The following is a 15,148-nucleotide window of genomic DNA, read 5'->3' as shown; positions in this document are numbered from 1 at the left end:
GTTTTGTGGAATTCCTACCATTAACTAAAATGTTTGAAAATGTAACTTGCCTGTTGATCTTAAACGATTTGGATCAAAATTTAATATTTTGCATTTTATGTACATGGTAGCTTTCACCACTTTTTCTATATGACAGCGTCTACCTATGCAACCACTCCAATGTATATACACATTCTCAAATCAACACTACGATGCTTTCATAATTTATTTTAAACTTGAACTACATTGGCTTTACGACAGTCTAGAGAGAAGAGAATCTGAATTTAGTTTTCATGACGGTGCAAGTAATTTAACTTTATGATAATGTTTCTAGCCTAAATCCTTCTTCAGGTGATGTCTGAAAGTCTTATGAGATTAGGCAAAAGAATAGTGCAAAAAAAATCAACTGAATTCAAATCCTACTTAATTAATCTAAAAAACAATTGATTTCGTGTTATAAGTACTAGCAGTTAGTCTTCGTCATTAAATAGTTATTATGTTAGCCATAGGTATAATATCCTTAATCAACTGATTATTTTCACTTGCTTTACTGTACACTAAACTTTTATGAAAAGCAGCTTTTGTCGTCTTATTGAACTAATTAGATTTACGGAACAGGTATAGTTTTTAGGTTCAAAACTTCATTTGTTTTTATCAGACGAGTTTGTGGCAGATATAGCACTCGGTAGGCTTGAGAACGAAGTTTATGACCAGGAACTTGTACGGCAGCAAAAAGAAGAAAATAACGGTAAAGACGTCCATGGCCAAGGGGGAGTTGGTGTCGCCCTACATGACTTGGAGACTTCGCAGTCCACAGGTCTTCCATCTTTTCGAGAACCCTGTCGAACCCTGCGAAGACATAGTATTTCTCGTGGTCGTCGTGAACGAAATGATAGTCTCAAAAGGTATTGAAATTTAATTTTAACCTGGACTTATCTTGATTATAGTAAAATTAGTCATAAATTTATTAATGTAAAATTATGGATATCACCAAAAGCAGGAAACTGAAGATTTATCAACTTGTGTCTTGTGTGTGTTCAGGATTTCATTTTTCGTTATAATGGACTAAACTGACATTCATCCGTTATAGATGAGATGTTTCATCTGACTTTCCTCAAAATATTGCACATCTACAAATGGTGTAATAAGAATGCAATACTAGCATCTTACAACTGTTCTGTGGGGGGGGGGGGCAATTGCTATGAAATCCGTGTTTCCTCTTAGACAACTTGATAATGCTAACCCAGTGCAGTTGATCTGTGTGTGTGGGGGGGGAGGCAATTGCTATGAAATACGTGTTTCATCTTAGACGTCTTTATAATGCTAACCCAATGCAATTGATTTACTAGGTATCCATACATTCCATTCAGTACTTAATAATGAGGCAACTGTCATAGCGAGTAGTACGTCGGGTGGAGCAGGAAATTTATACTTCCTGAAGGTAGACGCAGACTGTCAGTAGTGATAAAGCTCTATTGATTAGTTCCATTCCCTAGCTTACAACAGAAGAGCTGATTAGATGGGCACATTTACCATTAGTCTAAAAGCTTTTTATCTTTTTCTTCATTAATGGATATCAACGCCAGGAAGAGTATCGGTTGACTCGCTTTTTTTCTTTTTAATTAAGATAAATAAAATCGAATATTCTGCTTAAATATTAATTTTTATCCAATTAAAACGTTTCTTGTGGTTTCAGCTAATAGGTGTAAAACAAATTGCTATAGAAATACTCTAATTCCTTCTGATTACTCTTGTTTCTATGGGCTTGTTATTTGGATCACCAAAATTCACTAGTTTATTAACATCCTAAAACACAGCGTGTAAATGCAAACTATAAATAAAATCTCACCATGATTTGAACTTTTGATTTTGCCTAACTGTTGCTATAAAGTTACTTTCCTTAAATAAAACCGTAAGAACAGTGGATATTCTATACAACATTGGTTAATGACGTTGTCCAAACTGCTCTATGTAGATCGTACGTCTATCTTTATACTTCTATTCCCAGATTCTAATTGTTACATATGACTCAACTAAAAGTAAAATCTTGCTATTTATGTCGTTTTACGTTACCGATCTAAAAATCTACTCTTACCTACTTTCAGCAACTAATTTGGTATATACTAAACTTAATTTTTATTTAATTTAACAGCTGTTTCTTACATAACCATTCATTCATCGAATCACCTTTTCATGTTTATTTTTGTAAATATTACTTAAATTCATCAAAATGAATCCTCTTTAGTAAGCACATCAAGTTTTTGGAGTTTGTCGCTGAAGGATGATGATTGAGTTGCGAAACCTAATTCCTCTTGTTTACTTCAAACTTGTGCAATATTAAATACTGTTCTCGTTGGATAACAATCTTGTAATGTACAACATGAATGTTTCACGGCACTTTACTGTACACATAGGCCGAAGAGATTTGAAATATGAAAATACTCTACACTAAAACAGCAAGCCATGCACCAAATATTTATACAAATCTCGATAGGGAATTGAACGCCATAAGGCCACGAAACATTGAAGCCTTATACATCTCATGAAGAAGCCAGATCTGGTAAATACGTGCTGTTTAGTTACAGATCGTTAGTTTGGTAGTTTTTTCAATGCTAAACCGATTGTAATAATCCCCGTTTTCAGTTTTTAAACAGAATATTGATTTTTAAAAAGATTGACTTTAGCACCTTGTGTAGTTTGAGTTTTTGTTTTTATAAATATCAAGCATTTATAATCTGCTGAACCGAAGTTGCTAGGCTCAATACATAATAAATAGAAATCCCTATAGTGTTTAAACCGTTAGAAAATATCTTCAGTTTCATGTACCTCATGATAGTCTAATTTTATGCATGTATGTATATGATGAATTTTAAACTAAAACTACACGCACAAGCATCTTCACATTATGGAACAAGAAAGCTCATTATCTAAGCATGTTACAAAACTAAATTTTCACGTATTTTCACCAGATTCGTTAAACTCAAAGAACTTTAGGTATCAATACTAGATTCAGTACTTATGCTTTAATTTTCTCCTAAAAGAAAAAAAAACTATCGCTTTTGTGTTTTTGACACTTTCCATGGTTGCATCAAGTTGATTTCTCAATGAACATTGCGTCCATGCTGGAAAGATCTTTATTCCTAAGGCCACGTGAAGTTAACTTATTCGTTATCACGTAAATCTTTTGCAACTGTTAAGTGATAAAAGTATAAATAACTTGCCCTCACTGAGGTTTCCGTGAATGAGCACTACTTTCTAGCACTGGGTGACCTTAAAGTTACCTTGTAACTTGGGCCTATACACCCGAAAGATTTTAGCTACTGACCGAGAACTAATTTGTTTTTTCACTGGGCCTAAACATAAATTTGTCGTACTATTTAGCACTTTCTTTACACAAGTTATTTCATTGCTTTTCCTGAGTTTCTAGTTTGGGATCGTCAGTTACTAACATTAAAGAATGCTCCACTTAAAATAACTTAAACAGGAGGGTGAGATTAGAGTATTTAAAGTTTCCACTGAACGAAAAACTGAGCTGACAATATTCCACTGTCTTAAGATTTTCAGTAATTTGTTTCGCGCGTATAGCGGTATTTTTAATACTTTAAGTACCATATCGTGTGTAAGCTCTCTTTCTTGAGGTTCAAAGTTGCGCCACCTGGAGGAAAATATCGAATTTCTATAATTGCACAACATCAAAATAGATGTAAATTCAAATCAATCGAAATTGTTCATAACTCTTAACCCTATAATTGTAAATATTTTCTAGCTTAGAATCGTCGGATTTCTGTTTTCAACATTCACAGTTGTTAGCAGCATGATCTTTGTTACTCAGAATATCAACTAGGCTCTACAGACTTGGAGATCAGGATAGCAAACTGGAAGTGCAAAAAAAGATACTCGACCTGTTATCAGATGTCGCCAATCTCAAAACAATCTTCATAAACGAGAGTATTAACTTAACCTTTTTAAGTAATGTATTTCTTTTATTTACACCAAGAGCTTGACTGGAAAGGTTTCCAGTTCTGGTCATCAAATTTTATGAACCCAGAATATTAACAATTAATATTTTTATTTCGGATAATAAGCTTTTCCGTTCTCGAAACGTTAAATTGGCTTACTATGTACTAGATTTTTTTTTTAAATTCTATATGTTTCCTTTGGCCCTAATTCCTAAACATCCTGAAATTAGAATAAAATTGTATTAATCCTTTCCCACAGACGTCGAAAAAATAGGCGCCGATTCTTGCGAACTCGACAGTGCCGAAGGAATCTAGGATCCCGTCGTCGATCCGAAAGAGCAGCAACTGCTCGTCCAGAGCGATTGTGGGATTATGCTGTAATTCCTTATGAAATAGAGTCCAACTTTAGTGGTAAGTAATTTGTCACTAGCAAGATTTGGTCTTTCATTTTAAGCTGTACAAATTGTTTAAAAACGGATACTAATTGTAAAATGATACAATTTCATGGAAAGAGGGTGGTGACATGCGAAAAAACTATGTTGGCGTACATGGAAAATAGAAATGGGTGGCATTGTGCAGAATGCATGTTAATGTCGTATACTTTTTCATTTTGTTAGATAATACTTAAGTATTTGAAGATTATAAAACGTAAGGAATCCTGCAGCGTAAATCGTTGTCTATCCTCAAATTATTTGCCGATTTACTCAAAACCCATATACTTGTGGTTTTCAATAAAATCTGTCCACGTGTATAGAATGACTAACTGTATCTTTCTGAAGTTTAAAAAAATGTTGGTATCTTTTCGCTCTTGTGATAAACATTAGTGCTGATACCTGGTGGTTATGCTTAGCTGAGGTAGGTGGAGTCTGTCTTTTTTTGGCACTTACTTTTATGATACTCTGTCTCGTAGACTAATTATAGACTTGATTTGTTTACAGGTGATCACAGAGCTCTATTCAAACAAGCCATGCGCCACTGGGAAAACTACACTTGTATAAAATTTGTAGAAAAAACTTCTGAACACCCGAATTACATTGTCTTTACCGAGAGACCATGTGGGTGAGTAACTAGAATTTATCACTGAAATATGCCAGAAATACTAGGTTATTATATTGGAGTGGGCGGGGGAATGTATTGGAGCTGTCAAAATGATTATCTTCTATATTAAAAAAAAAAATTAACTTTGTTTCAGTAATGACATAAGTTTGTTAACCGGAAAAAATGATCGAGATAAAGATCATGGTAATGCAAAATATCAAATGTTGCTACTTTAACTTCATTGTTTACGATTAAAACTAAACGTCTCGTAATATTCCTTCAAAACTGAAGATAACTTCTAGTTTGGTTTCTACAAAACTTCATACTTTCTTCCTGCAGCATAAAGTGACCATTTGAGTTTTTAAGTGCTATATTTGTCTGGTATACCCTTCCCATTTAATTAAAAATAAAAAACGTTGGTCCACTCTTAAAACGGTCCATTATGGGGAAAGGGGCTTTTGTCATCTTGTACAGTTAAAATTTCAGTTTTATCTTTATTTCTAGGTGTTGTTCCTTTGTTGGGAAGCGAGGCAATGGACCACAAGCTATCTCTATTGGAAAAAACTGCGACAAGTTTGGAATAATAGTGCACGAGCTTGGCCACGTAGTAGGGTTTTGGCACGAGCACACGAGACCTGACAGGGACCAGCATGTCGTAATTATTACAGAAAACATCATGAATGGTAAAACTTTTAGAGAAAATGCATGTATCTTAAGTTGTATAAGTTCTAGGGACTAGTTCGCAGTAATAGTGAGGTTAGCGTATTACAACCAACAACTTTAATTTTTTTAAACTCTTCTTTCCATTCCTTCCATTTTACGGTAAGTTTTAATTTAAACCCGAAATTAATTTCCCATATGAAGCACAATCTTCATATCTAATATCGGCTTTAACGTTTAAAATGTTAAGTTTAAAAAGTGATGTTTGGAAAATGAGAAGTTCTGGGCCTGTGGTTTCTATTTTGTTTAATCGTGTAAGAAGCTGGACAGAAGGTAAGACAGTTCGATGTTTTTCCGCACTTGCTCATTGCGGAACATGTACTAGTAATTTGAGCATATTTCTATGGACAAAGTTAAAGACGTTAATTAACTTAAGTACAAAACAAGTTTTTGTGTATGTGACCAAGAAATGTAATCGTATCTAAGGAATGATGCACGTATTCCAGCACCACTACTTGCAAACGGGCAACTTGGAGATTCTGAAGAAAAATTTTTGTGGTCAGTATAGCAACAATTACTATTGTTTGAAAACTTCGTTTCAAATACGTGTACGTCAAGGATGAAAAAGATGTAATTATACCTTAAAGGGGTGCATAGCTGCATTGACGTCAAGGACTCGAACAAAAGACTTCCTTAGGGTACAAAAAAAATAATTCAAAAATTAATTTACTACAACCTAAATCTCCTATTAAATTTTTAGAGAATCATAATGGAATACTCTGTTTGACAAGTGGAGAATTTAGCCGAACAACCCTCACAAGAATCTTACGGTTCGGGTTATTCTCGAACCAGAACAGTAAGCTTTAGCGCTATTGACAAATTTGCAACTGTAATAAGATTTCGGTAATGTGAAACTTAACAAGGTATACTATGCCGGGAGTTAAACCCGTGTAAGATAAAGCGTGACAAAAGCAGATGTTTAATTCTTATGCCGGGATACTAGTGATAATGCATGTGGTTTATTAAAACGATAAAGTATGTTAGAAACTGAAAATACGTAGTCCTGAGGAAAACTATACATAGGCCTTACCATGCATAAGCATGGCTACTTTTTGTTTATACGTCCAAGAAAAGTCAACGACCGCGTAATTCTATTGTTTTAAAGCGTGTAGAAGATTCGAAGATCGGTATGTTACACATCGTCTCTTCCGATTTTTCTTTTCTAAAGCTGTTCATGTAAGAAAAACCTAAATCACCGGATAAGTATGGTGCCCGTTAGCTTTGTGGAAGCTCGATTCAACAATTTTCATCGATATTAATCTTGCACATTCAACAAATGTTTTCGGTATAATTTCTCAGCGTTTCTGGATTTTCTCGGTAGAATTCATTTCTTAGTTCGGTTACATTGAGGTACGTTACATTCATAACTGAGCTGATTTAATAATAATAAAAAAGGGCCAATAGCAAAATTAGTTGAATCTTTATAACGCCCAGTCGTTGTTGAATTATTTAAACATCTGTTTAACACCAATTATGTACCAGCTGCCCAGTGTCGGCTAACAATACGAAGAATTAAATTGTGGCAGAATGCTACAAGTTCTTCAAATACCTATAAAATGATAGGTTTCTTTTTTTGTGAGTGTAAAACACTTCAATACATTTCGACTCAGTCGTCGTGTTTTAACATTTCCCTTAGTTAAGTCGTTCTTCATGGGACAGTTTAGCATAGTTCTTTTTGTAGATTTCCCTAAAACAAACTGTAGACAGCTTAAATCTTTAGTTTCATTGTGTTTATTAGGTATAATAATGAACATTATTTCTCAACGTTGCTCCCCTTCGTTTGGTACATAAGCTGCTTTAACAAGTTAAATCCACTGACGACCCATCTGACTAAAACAGTCTGGTTCCAAAGCCTAAAAGCCAAACCAAGGTTCTTCCAGAACTTTCACTTGGGATAAAATTTAACTCCTATACTATCGTTCTTCAAATCAACTTAAATATATAGAGTATCGATAATGGGGTTGCCTACACTGCCCACAAACTGCCACTATGAATAATTGCCGAAACTAAAGTTTATACTTTAAGACTTGGGCATCACCTAAACATAAGCAACATTGTTAAATGGTAAATGATACAAGTGTACATGCCTTTACGGCCACATATTTTATGCATTATATTTGTTTTTCCTTTAACTGTTTTATTATGTTTAAAATAATAAATGATATTAAAAACGTGTTTATTCATCCTTACCCTAATATTTACTTGTAAATGACATAATTGTTGATAATACTTCGCTTAGTATTGGTTCATGTGTTATTTATATCATTTACGTGGTATGAACTAGATTAAGTCGTATTCCAGGTCGCTTGATGAGCTTTCGTATTGGACAAAAAAGCCTCTTCGTCACTGGATGTGGCAGATATGAGGTTCATATATTATCACATTCTTCTTTAGATTTCAATCAACTGTTTTTAGAAACATGCAAGTCTGGTATTCCGAGAACCACAATTAATGTTTTCTATTGTTATAAATTGTAAAAGATGTGTACTTCTGACATTAAAGCTAAAGTTCCTATCTTTATTTTACGGGTAAACTTACAGGTCAGCAGTACAACTTCGACAAGCTTTCTGGCGAAGAGGTTAACTCCTTGGGATTGCCGTACGATTACAACAGTATCATGCACTACGCCAGAAATACCTTCTCTAAAAGCACAAATCTGGATACAATATTGCCGAAGGAAGATAGAATGAGTAACCAAAGGCCAGAAATTGGTCAGAGACTCCGCTTAAGTAGAGGAGATATCGCCCAAACTAATATGTTGTACAAGTGTCCAAGTAAGTATGACAATGGAAGAAGTCGGTCTTCAAAACTATTTGTTATCAGACTTGTATATAATTATACCCACGTCACATGCAATATAACTGTCTCCTAAAAAAACTTCATTCATGAATAACCATTTTGTGTAAAACGAGATATGCATTAGATGACGTTATGTCGAACACGTGTGTATATGTATGTATATAATCTTCTAATCTCTGTACAGTTTGTGGAAATACCTTGCAACATCCCAACGGTTCTATATCTTCACCAAAATACATCGACTTTCCCCCACCACCAGAGGGGGAGGAATGCGAATGGAGGGTTACAGCCACTCATGGGGAGAAAATTGTACTCAAAATACTTGATTTGGATATTTTTGAAAGTGAAGACTGTGAAACTGATTATTTAGAAGTAAGAGACGGGTATTGGTACAAATCCCCACTTCTAGGTAAAGTTTTTCAAAACATTCTTATTGTAATATTATCGTCTCGTTTACTCTATGCTTTAAGTTCCCGTTTTAGAGCCTTCAGACTTTTGTTTTCTACTTGGAATGCTTTAAGCAACCGTATTACTAGAAAGTATGTGTAGAATACAACGCTACCTATGACTGTCTGTAGAATACAACGCTACCTATGATTGATATTATACTACAATATTTTATGTAGCATAGCAATATTTAAAGTAATCTAGCAAGAGTTACTTTTGATATTAAGATTTACTGTTAAGGACTAAAATGCTATTTATAGGTAAGATCAGTGTTTTCCCTTTAAAATTGGGGATTAAATTCACAATAGTTCCCGATTTCGAGGCTTTCTTCCGAGACCGAACTTTTCTACCAACGAACATAACTCCTAAACCTGTCTGTTGCTAGGATATTGATAAATGTTGCATTCAAAAACTTGTAACTTTGAGGGGAAATAATATTTAGACGTCATAAGTTTGAAAATTTATATTTTTACATTCAGAATTTACATGTCGGATCTCTATCTGGTTGTTCAAATTATGTAACAAGACTATTTTGTATCTTGATCATCATAAATACCCCTAAGAAGTAACAGCTAATGAAGTGTAAAGGTGCAGTACGAGTTAGTGTTGCTATATCCGCCCCCTATCAATATCTTGTTCTGTCAAAACCTACTTACTACTTTATCACTATCAACTTCCATTTCTTGTTTATTAAACGTACGCCCTAGATGTAAACTTTATCAGTAACGTACACGACCCGGTAACACGTCCTTGGCAGTTGATATTAGTTTTTTCTTTATGTATGAGTCGATAAGATTCTATAAAGTCCTGTATTTAAAGGAAAGGCTTCACACGAGATGTATTTACCCCGGTACTGATGTAAGCAAGGGGAGTTTAGGAATAACTTAATTTGACGCCCACTTCCGATCAAAGCAAGCTGGAAAATGAGATCAGTTTCTCAATTATGTACTCGAAAGAGCTAACAGATTTAAATGTCCATCAGTTAAGGATAAGAGTGTAAACTAATTGTTAACGTCATGAAAACGTTGATCAGCGACAATTTTTTTAACTTAAAATAAGTGAAATTCTGTTACAAATTTGATTCATGTTAATACGAGCCATAACTGTGTGCAGCTCAAATGGGTTGAGCTTATTGAACTTCTCTTCTCCCCTCTCCCAATAACTATCAAAGTTGAATTATTTGAAGGTTAAAGTGTAGAAAAAGTTAAAATATTGCAAATAAAACTGTTTCAGAATAAGGAGTTAAAATGCACATTTTCATTTGAATTCCCTATCGCATTTTTTTGAATTATCCAACAAGCCCTAAAAATTCCATGACCTTAGGTCTTGACCTACAACTTCATTTCAAACTGAATTTCTTAGTCTGGATAGTTTCTCGATTGGTGAAATCCGTATAGCTTATTACATTAAATGAGCTGAATGTTTGTTTTCCTGGTACAATATAATTTATGCATAACTCGTTACGTTACTCTTCGTACTTAATACAACAGTATTCTTCCATAATTGTAGCTTTATACTGTAGCTTCCAAGCTTTATACCATTTTTTTTTCACCGAAATCTTGTAACTGTTAACCACCAAGTTACGAGAACACGAAATAGCCACGCAGCTGGAAAGAAAAGCATGCTTTGTGTATGTTTGTGTACCCATACTCATGAAAAACACTGGAAATTTTCATATTGCTATTTTTCGCGTTAAATTTCTTAAAGGCGTAGTCATCGTGCGAATTACGTAACAAAATGGTAACTCATTTGCTTTGTTCTCAAACTAGAACCTGAACTATTCGGTCAATAGGTCGTCTCCATCTTCAGTACTTTCCATAGAAACGTTTCTTTTCTAAAGCATAGAGCGGTGACCACAGGAACATCGTAACTGAGGGGGAGGGGAGGTAAATAAAGCCGTAAGTTTCCCTGTGGCCAGGAGATGGTTTAATTAGATCGTTACCAAGCAGCTCGGGCCTCGTGCGTGTGCATCAAGAAATTAGGATCGACCGATTGATCATTGCTTTTGTTGAAGGCAATACAATAGTCTAAGTCTCATCAACACTATTGTGATCAATGACTATAGGTCTACGACCTGTTTGTAACGGTTTCCCGGGTGATGCCATGTGATTGGATACAGCTGACACGAAAACTGACCAAACAATGTTACTGGCCATATCTCTGGTTACTAGGTTACTGAACTGAAGCTTCCGACGTCCCGAGAACTTTTTTTTTTCTGGAGAGTATAGTTTGAACTGAACTTTAAGATCATCTTATTAAAGTAATGCTGAGTATTCATTTGCCGGTCTTTTACATCAAGCTACCAGCTGCAACGCATTAGTTATTAGATTAGTTATTTCGTTGTTTTTGTAAGGTAGTGGTGAATTATGACTAGTAAAATGCAACTTTAAATGGGAAGCATATAAAACGTTAATTTTGGAAGTCATTCATGGCCCTTGTTTTCCACATTAAAACAAGGTGGGTTGACCTAACCGCGAATAAATTCTCAAATATGAGAAACATAGTACACATCATTGTAAGTTTTAGATTGCTTCCTTACCAAAACTTCTGTTAGGACAAAAAAAAAACTACAAAAGTAAATCCCAAATGAGATTATAGGAACTAAGATTTGTTTATTGCTAGCAGGATTTCATTAACCAAAGTGCACATTACATGACACTGAATGAGACCATTGTCTCGTGCGAAAATCTCCATTAAAGTTTTTATAGACCTTAAGTATAATAGCCCGTCAGTGAAGATAAGACTTCCAACTAAAAGCATTAGGTTTCCATTTAGTGTACACTAAGGGACCGTTGTTCAAATTCATTTGTACGTTGTTTACTGTAATTCGCGTAGGATTTTTCGTGTTTTACGTTCTTAATGATGTAAAAGTCGAACAGGTAATTATAGGTGTCTGTACATTGTGGTTCAAGTAAACTAATTTAGATTTTGGTGAGAGCAAATTGATTTTTTTTAACATATAAATTTTAGGTAGATTCTGTGGCAGTGGACAGGCTCCAGATAAAATTATGACAACTGGCTATCGCATGTTAGTTACTTTCAAAACGTCAAGCAATCATAAAGAGCATAAAGGCTTCACGGCACAGTACGAAGGTAAGTAGAATGAAACTGACACTATGATGTGATAGACTATTCTTTGTTAATAGTATATGCAACTGAAGTGCTATAGTGAAGTTTAACTACCAGCAACTCGTGCAAAATGTTGCATTTTTAAAACATGGCCTTGTCTTTACAAGTATACAGTTACTAGCTGTATAAATACTTAGATTACATATATAATAGCAATAATAGTAATAATTAAGGAAGCGTAGTCGCTTAAAATTTGCATATAACTTCAGCAATATGTGGTGGCGACGTCATTATGGAAGAGGGAGTTTTGCAAAGTCCAAATTACCCAGAAGATTACAGACCTAACAAGGAGTGTATATGGAAGATTAGTGTACCAGAAACCTACCAGGTGGCACTTCAGTTCCAGTCCTTTGAGGTAGGATATTTCGCATCGTTTTTATTAATTGTATACTTGTATTTCATTGGAGAGTGCATTTATAGGTATACGTGAAAAATATTACTAAATATTACATCCGACAATTATTCTAATACTTCAATTAAAAGGAAATTATTTCTGATTAGATTGAAAACCATGACAACTGTGTGTATGATTACGTGGAAATCAGAGATGGTCATGACGTTATTAGCCCTCTTCTGGGGAAATTCTGTGGTTATAAGATCCCAGAGGATGTTCGTTCAACAAAGAATAAAATGTTAGTCAAGTTTTTTTCTGATGGATCAGTGGAAAAAGCTGGATTCTCCGCTAACTTCATCAAAGGTTGGTTGTAAGAACAAACTAATATAGCATATATTTTAACAGAAATTACCGGAAGATAAAAAGCAAAATTTATACCTACATTTAATCATTGTTTAAACATATAAAGTTCTATGGAGCACTATGTTGTTTAATTTATAAAATCCTCATCCTCTTTTGGGATCTGGTGGTTAGGGTTGCGGGTTCGAATCCCCGTCAGAACGAACATGTTCGTCCTTTCAGCCATGAGGGCGTTATAAAGTGCGGTGAATCCCACTATTCGTTGGTAAAAGAGTAGTCCAAGAGTTGGCGGTGGGTGGAGATAACTAGCTGCCTTCTCTTTAGTCTATCACTTTTAAATTAAGGACGGCTAGCGCACATAGTCCTCGTGTAGCTTTGCCCGAAATTCGAACCCAACCGATTATCTTTCACCTGTCAGTGATGTTTCATTTCTAATTGGAAGTTGAATAGAATAGGTTGTGCTGTCGGAGAACTAAATCTTTGGACACTTTTGCATTTCATCTTACATTTGTTTGAAAATTAACTTTTGACTGCTTTTATTCTAGTTTGCAACATGGTATTCTTAATGTAGTATGCAACACTTTAAATTTTGTTCTGTATGCTTCTTCAAACGGAAATTTAGTATAGTATTTTGTGGTCGTTCATTACTTCATCTTTTTTCTTAAACAGAATATGATGAATGTGCCGGTAAGGATCATGGGTGCGAGCACACCTGTGTGAACACTTTAGGAGGATACAGGTGCGAATGTAAGATTGGTTACGAACTTCATTCCGATGGAAAGAAATGTGAAGGTACAGTTTGTTTGGATCAATATCATCTGTATTAGTACTCGACTGGAACTGTATCGTTGAGACTCGTAAATGTCTTCGCCTTTTACTTAAATAATGAATGATACAGAAGTTCTTACTACAAATTACCTATTCGTCTTGCATAATAATGTCAGTCTCATTAATCACTTGAAGTACGTGAAATTTAAGATTTTGATCTAATTGACGAATTGTATTACAAATTGAAGTTTGGGTTTCAAGTATTTCACTCCTTAAGTCTAATTTTCAACTTGATTATTCCGAATCGAAACTTTCAATGTATTGGAAGCCATTTCTTACTAGTAGGTTAGGATATGTCAAACTTAAATCATTTTACACCACAACGTTATAGTGTGAATTTTATGCTTTCACCGTGGCGTTCATAAACAAATTGTTCCAGTATCTGTTTTAGATACAGAATAAACAACTCGTATTTTTAATATTTTTATTTACTTGTTTGAAAACTGAAATTAAAACATTGGGAAAGCTTGAAGAATCCTTCTTCATGGTAAGAAATTTTAAGCTCTTGTGCCAATGAAAAATGTTAATATATTTTATCTTAAAAGCGTCTGCGCATTATTTTCATATTAAACTCTTTCGTAAATTGCAGATGCTTGCGGAGGCATTATCGACGCAATGAATGGAACTATTATTAGTCCCTCCTTCCCTGATCTCTACCCTCAAAATAAGAAGTGTGTCTGGGAAATTGTTGCTCTTCCTCAGTTCCGAATCACTTTGAATTTCACGCATTTCGACTTGGAGGGAAACAACGTGAGTAATTTTGTATACCGAATATCTATATCTTTCTTTGTAAAATTGAAGTTTTTAGCATCTGTTGCACTTGACTTTTATTATATTTACCTTTGTGCACTTCAGAGTAAATAATTGGTCGATAAAATTATTTCTTACAACTATTCGAAACTACGAATATGGTTGTCTTATTGTATATACCAGATATTAAATATATGGAAATTATATTACTAGATTAGCATCATTACCCTAAATAAATGACTACCAATGAGATTAGCTTACTAAATGCGCAGTATTTATGTGATTTTTGTCATTATAACGATATAAATGTTCTCACTCGCATGACAGTATATAGCTCATAATTAGTGCTCTACCTCGTTATAGCAGCTTATCTTAATATTGAAGTATTAGTGACGAATTGGGAATGTCACGTAAACCAATCGTCCTCCAAACACTTGGAAAGAAAGTTAACTAAATGCTAAAATAAAAATACCGACTATATTTAGAAGATTAAAATGCCTATAGTGAACTTTTCATACTAGCTATATTGCCACACTATACTTGCTCTAACGGATACTGCCAATCTCCAAAACACCTGCTCTCAATGTGGCTACTTATCTTTTTTTCTTACTCTAGCAAGACTGTGAATATGACAGCGTGGACATTCAGAGCAAGATGGGCGATAATGAAGTTAGAAAACATGGAATTTTCTGTGGTTCTCGTTTACCACCTATCATCACTTCGGAAGGTAATAATCTTCGGATCGAATTTAACTCTGATAATTCGGTCCAAAAAAGTGGATTTGCTGCAGTGTTTTTTACAGGTA

The 15,148-nt window shown here is 34.5% G+C and overlaps 1 protein-coding gene across 3 annotated transcripts in view; it reads left to right on the top strand.

Moving 5' to 3' along the window:
• LOC106459691 (tolloid-like protein 1) overlaps window positions 1-15,148 on the top strand; it is a 28,300-nt gene that overhangs the window by 6,763 nt on the left and 6,389 nt on the right. For all 3 annotated transcript variants that reach the window (XM_022386220.1, XM_013919334.2, XM_013919335.2), the window contains 12 exons: window positions 638-884; window positions 4,198-4,349; window positions 4,877-4,997; window positions 5,481-5,659; window positions 8,237-8,470; window positions 8,680-8,904; window positions 11,913-12,035; window positions 12,281-12,426; window positions 12,573-12,768; window positions 13,435-13,557; window positions 14,183-14,343; window positions 14,959-15,145. In XM_022386220.1, the coding sequence (XP_022241928.1) occupies window positions 638-884; window positions 4,198-4,349; window positions 4,877-4,997; window positions 5,481-5,659; window positions 8,237-8,470; window positions 8,680-8,904; window positions 11,913-12,035; window positions 12,281-12,426; window positions 12,573-12,768; window positions 13,435-13,557; window positions 14,183-14,343; window positions 14,959-15,145 (2,094 nt within the window). The remainder of the gene's footprint in view (window positions 1-637; window positions 885-4,197; window positions 4,350-4,876; window positions 4,998-5,480; window positions 5,660-8,236; window positions 8,471-8,679; window positions 8,905-11,912; window positions 12,036-12,280; window positions 12,427-12,572; window positions 12,769-13,434; window positions 13,558-14,182; window positions 14,344-14,958; window positions 15,146-15,148) is intronic.

The sequence above is a fragment of the Limulus polyphemus genome, unplaced genomic scaffold (genome assembly GCF_000517525.1).
Source record: "Limulus polyphemus unplaced genomic scaffold, Limulus_polyphemus-2.1.2 Scaffold648, whole genome shotgun sequence".
Classification (NCBI taxonomy): Eukaryota; Metazoa; Arthropoda; class Merostomata; order Xiphosura; family Limulidae; genus Limulus; species Limulus polyphemus.
Note: the sequence above shows the minus strand (reverse complement) of the source record. Positions and strands in the feature narration are given on the sequence as shown.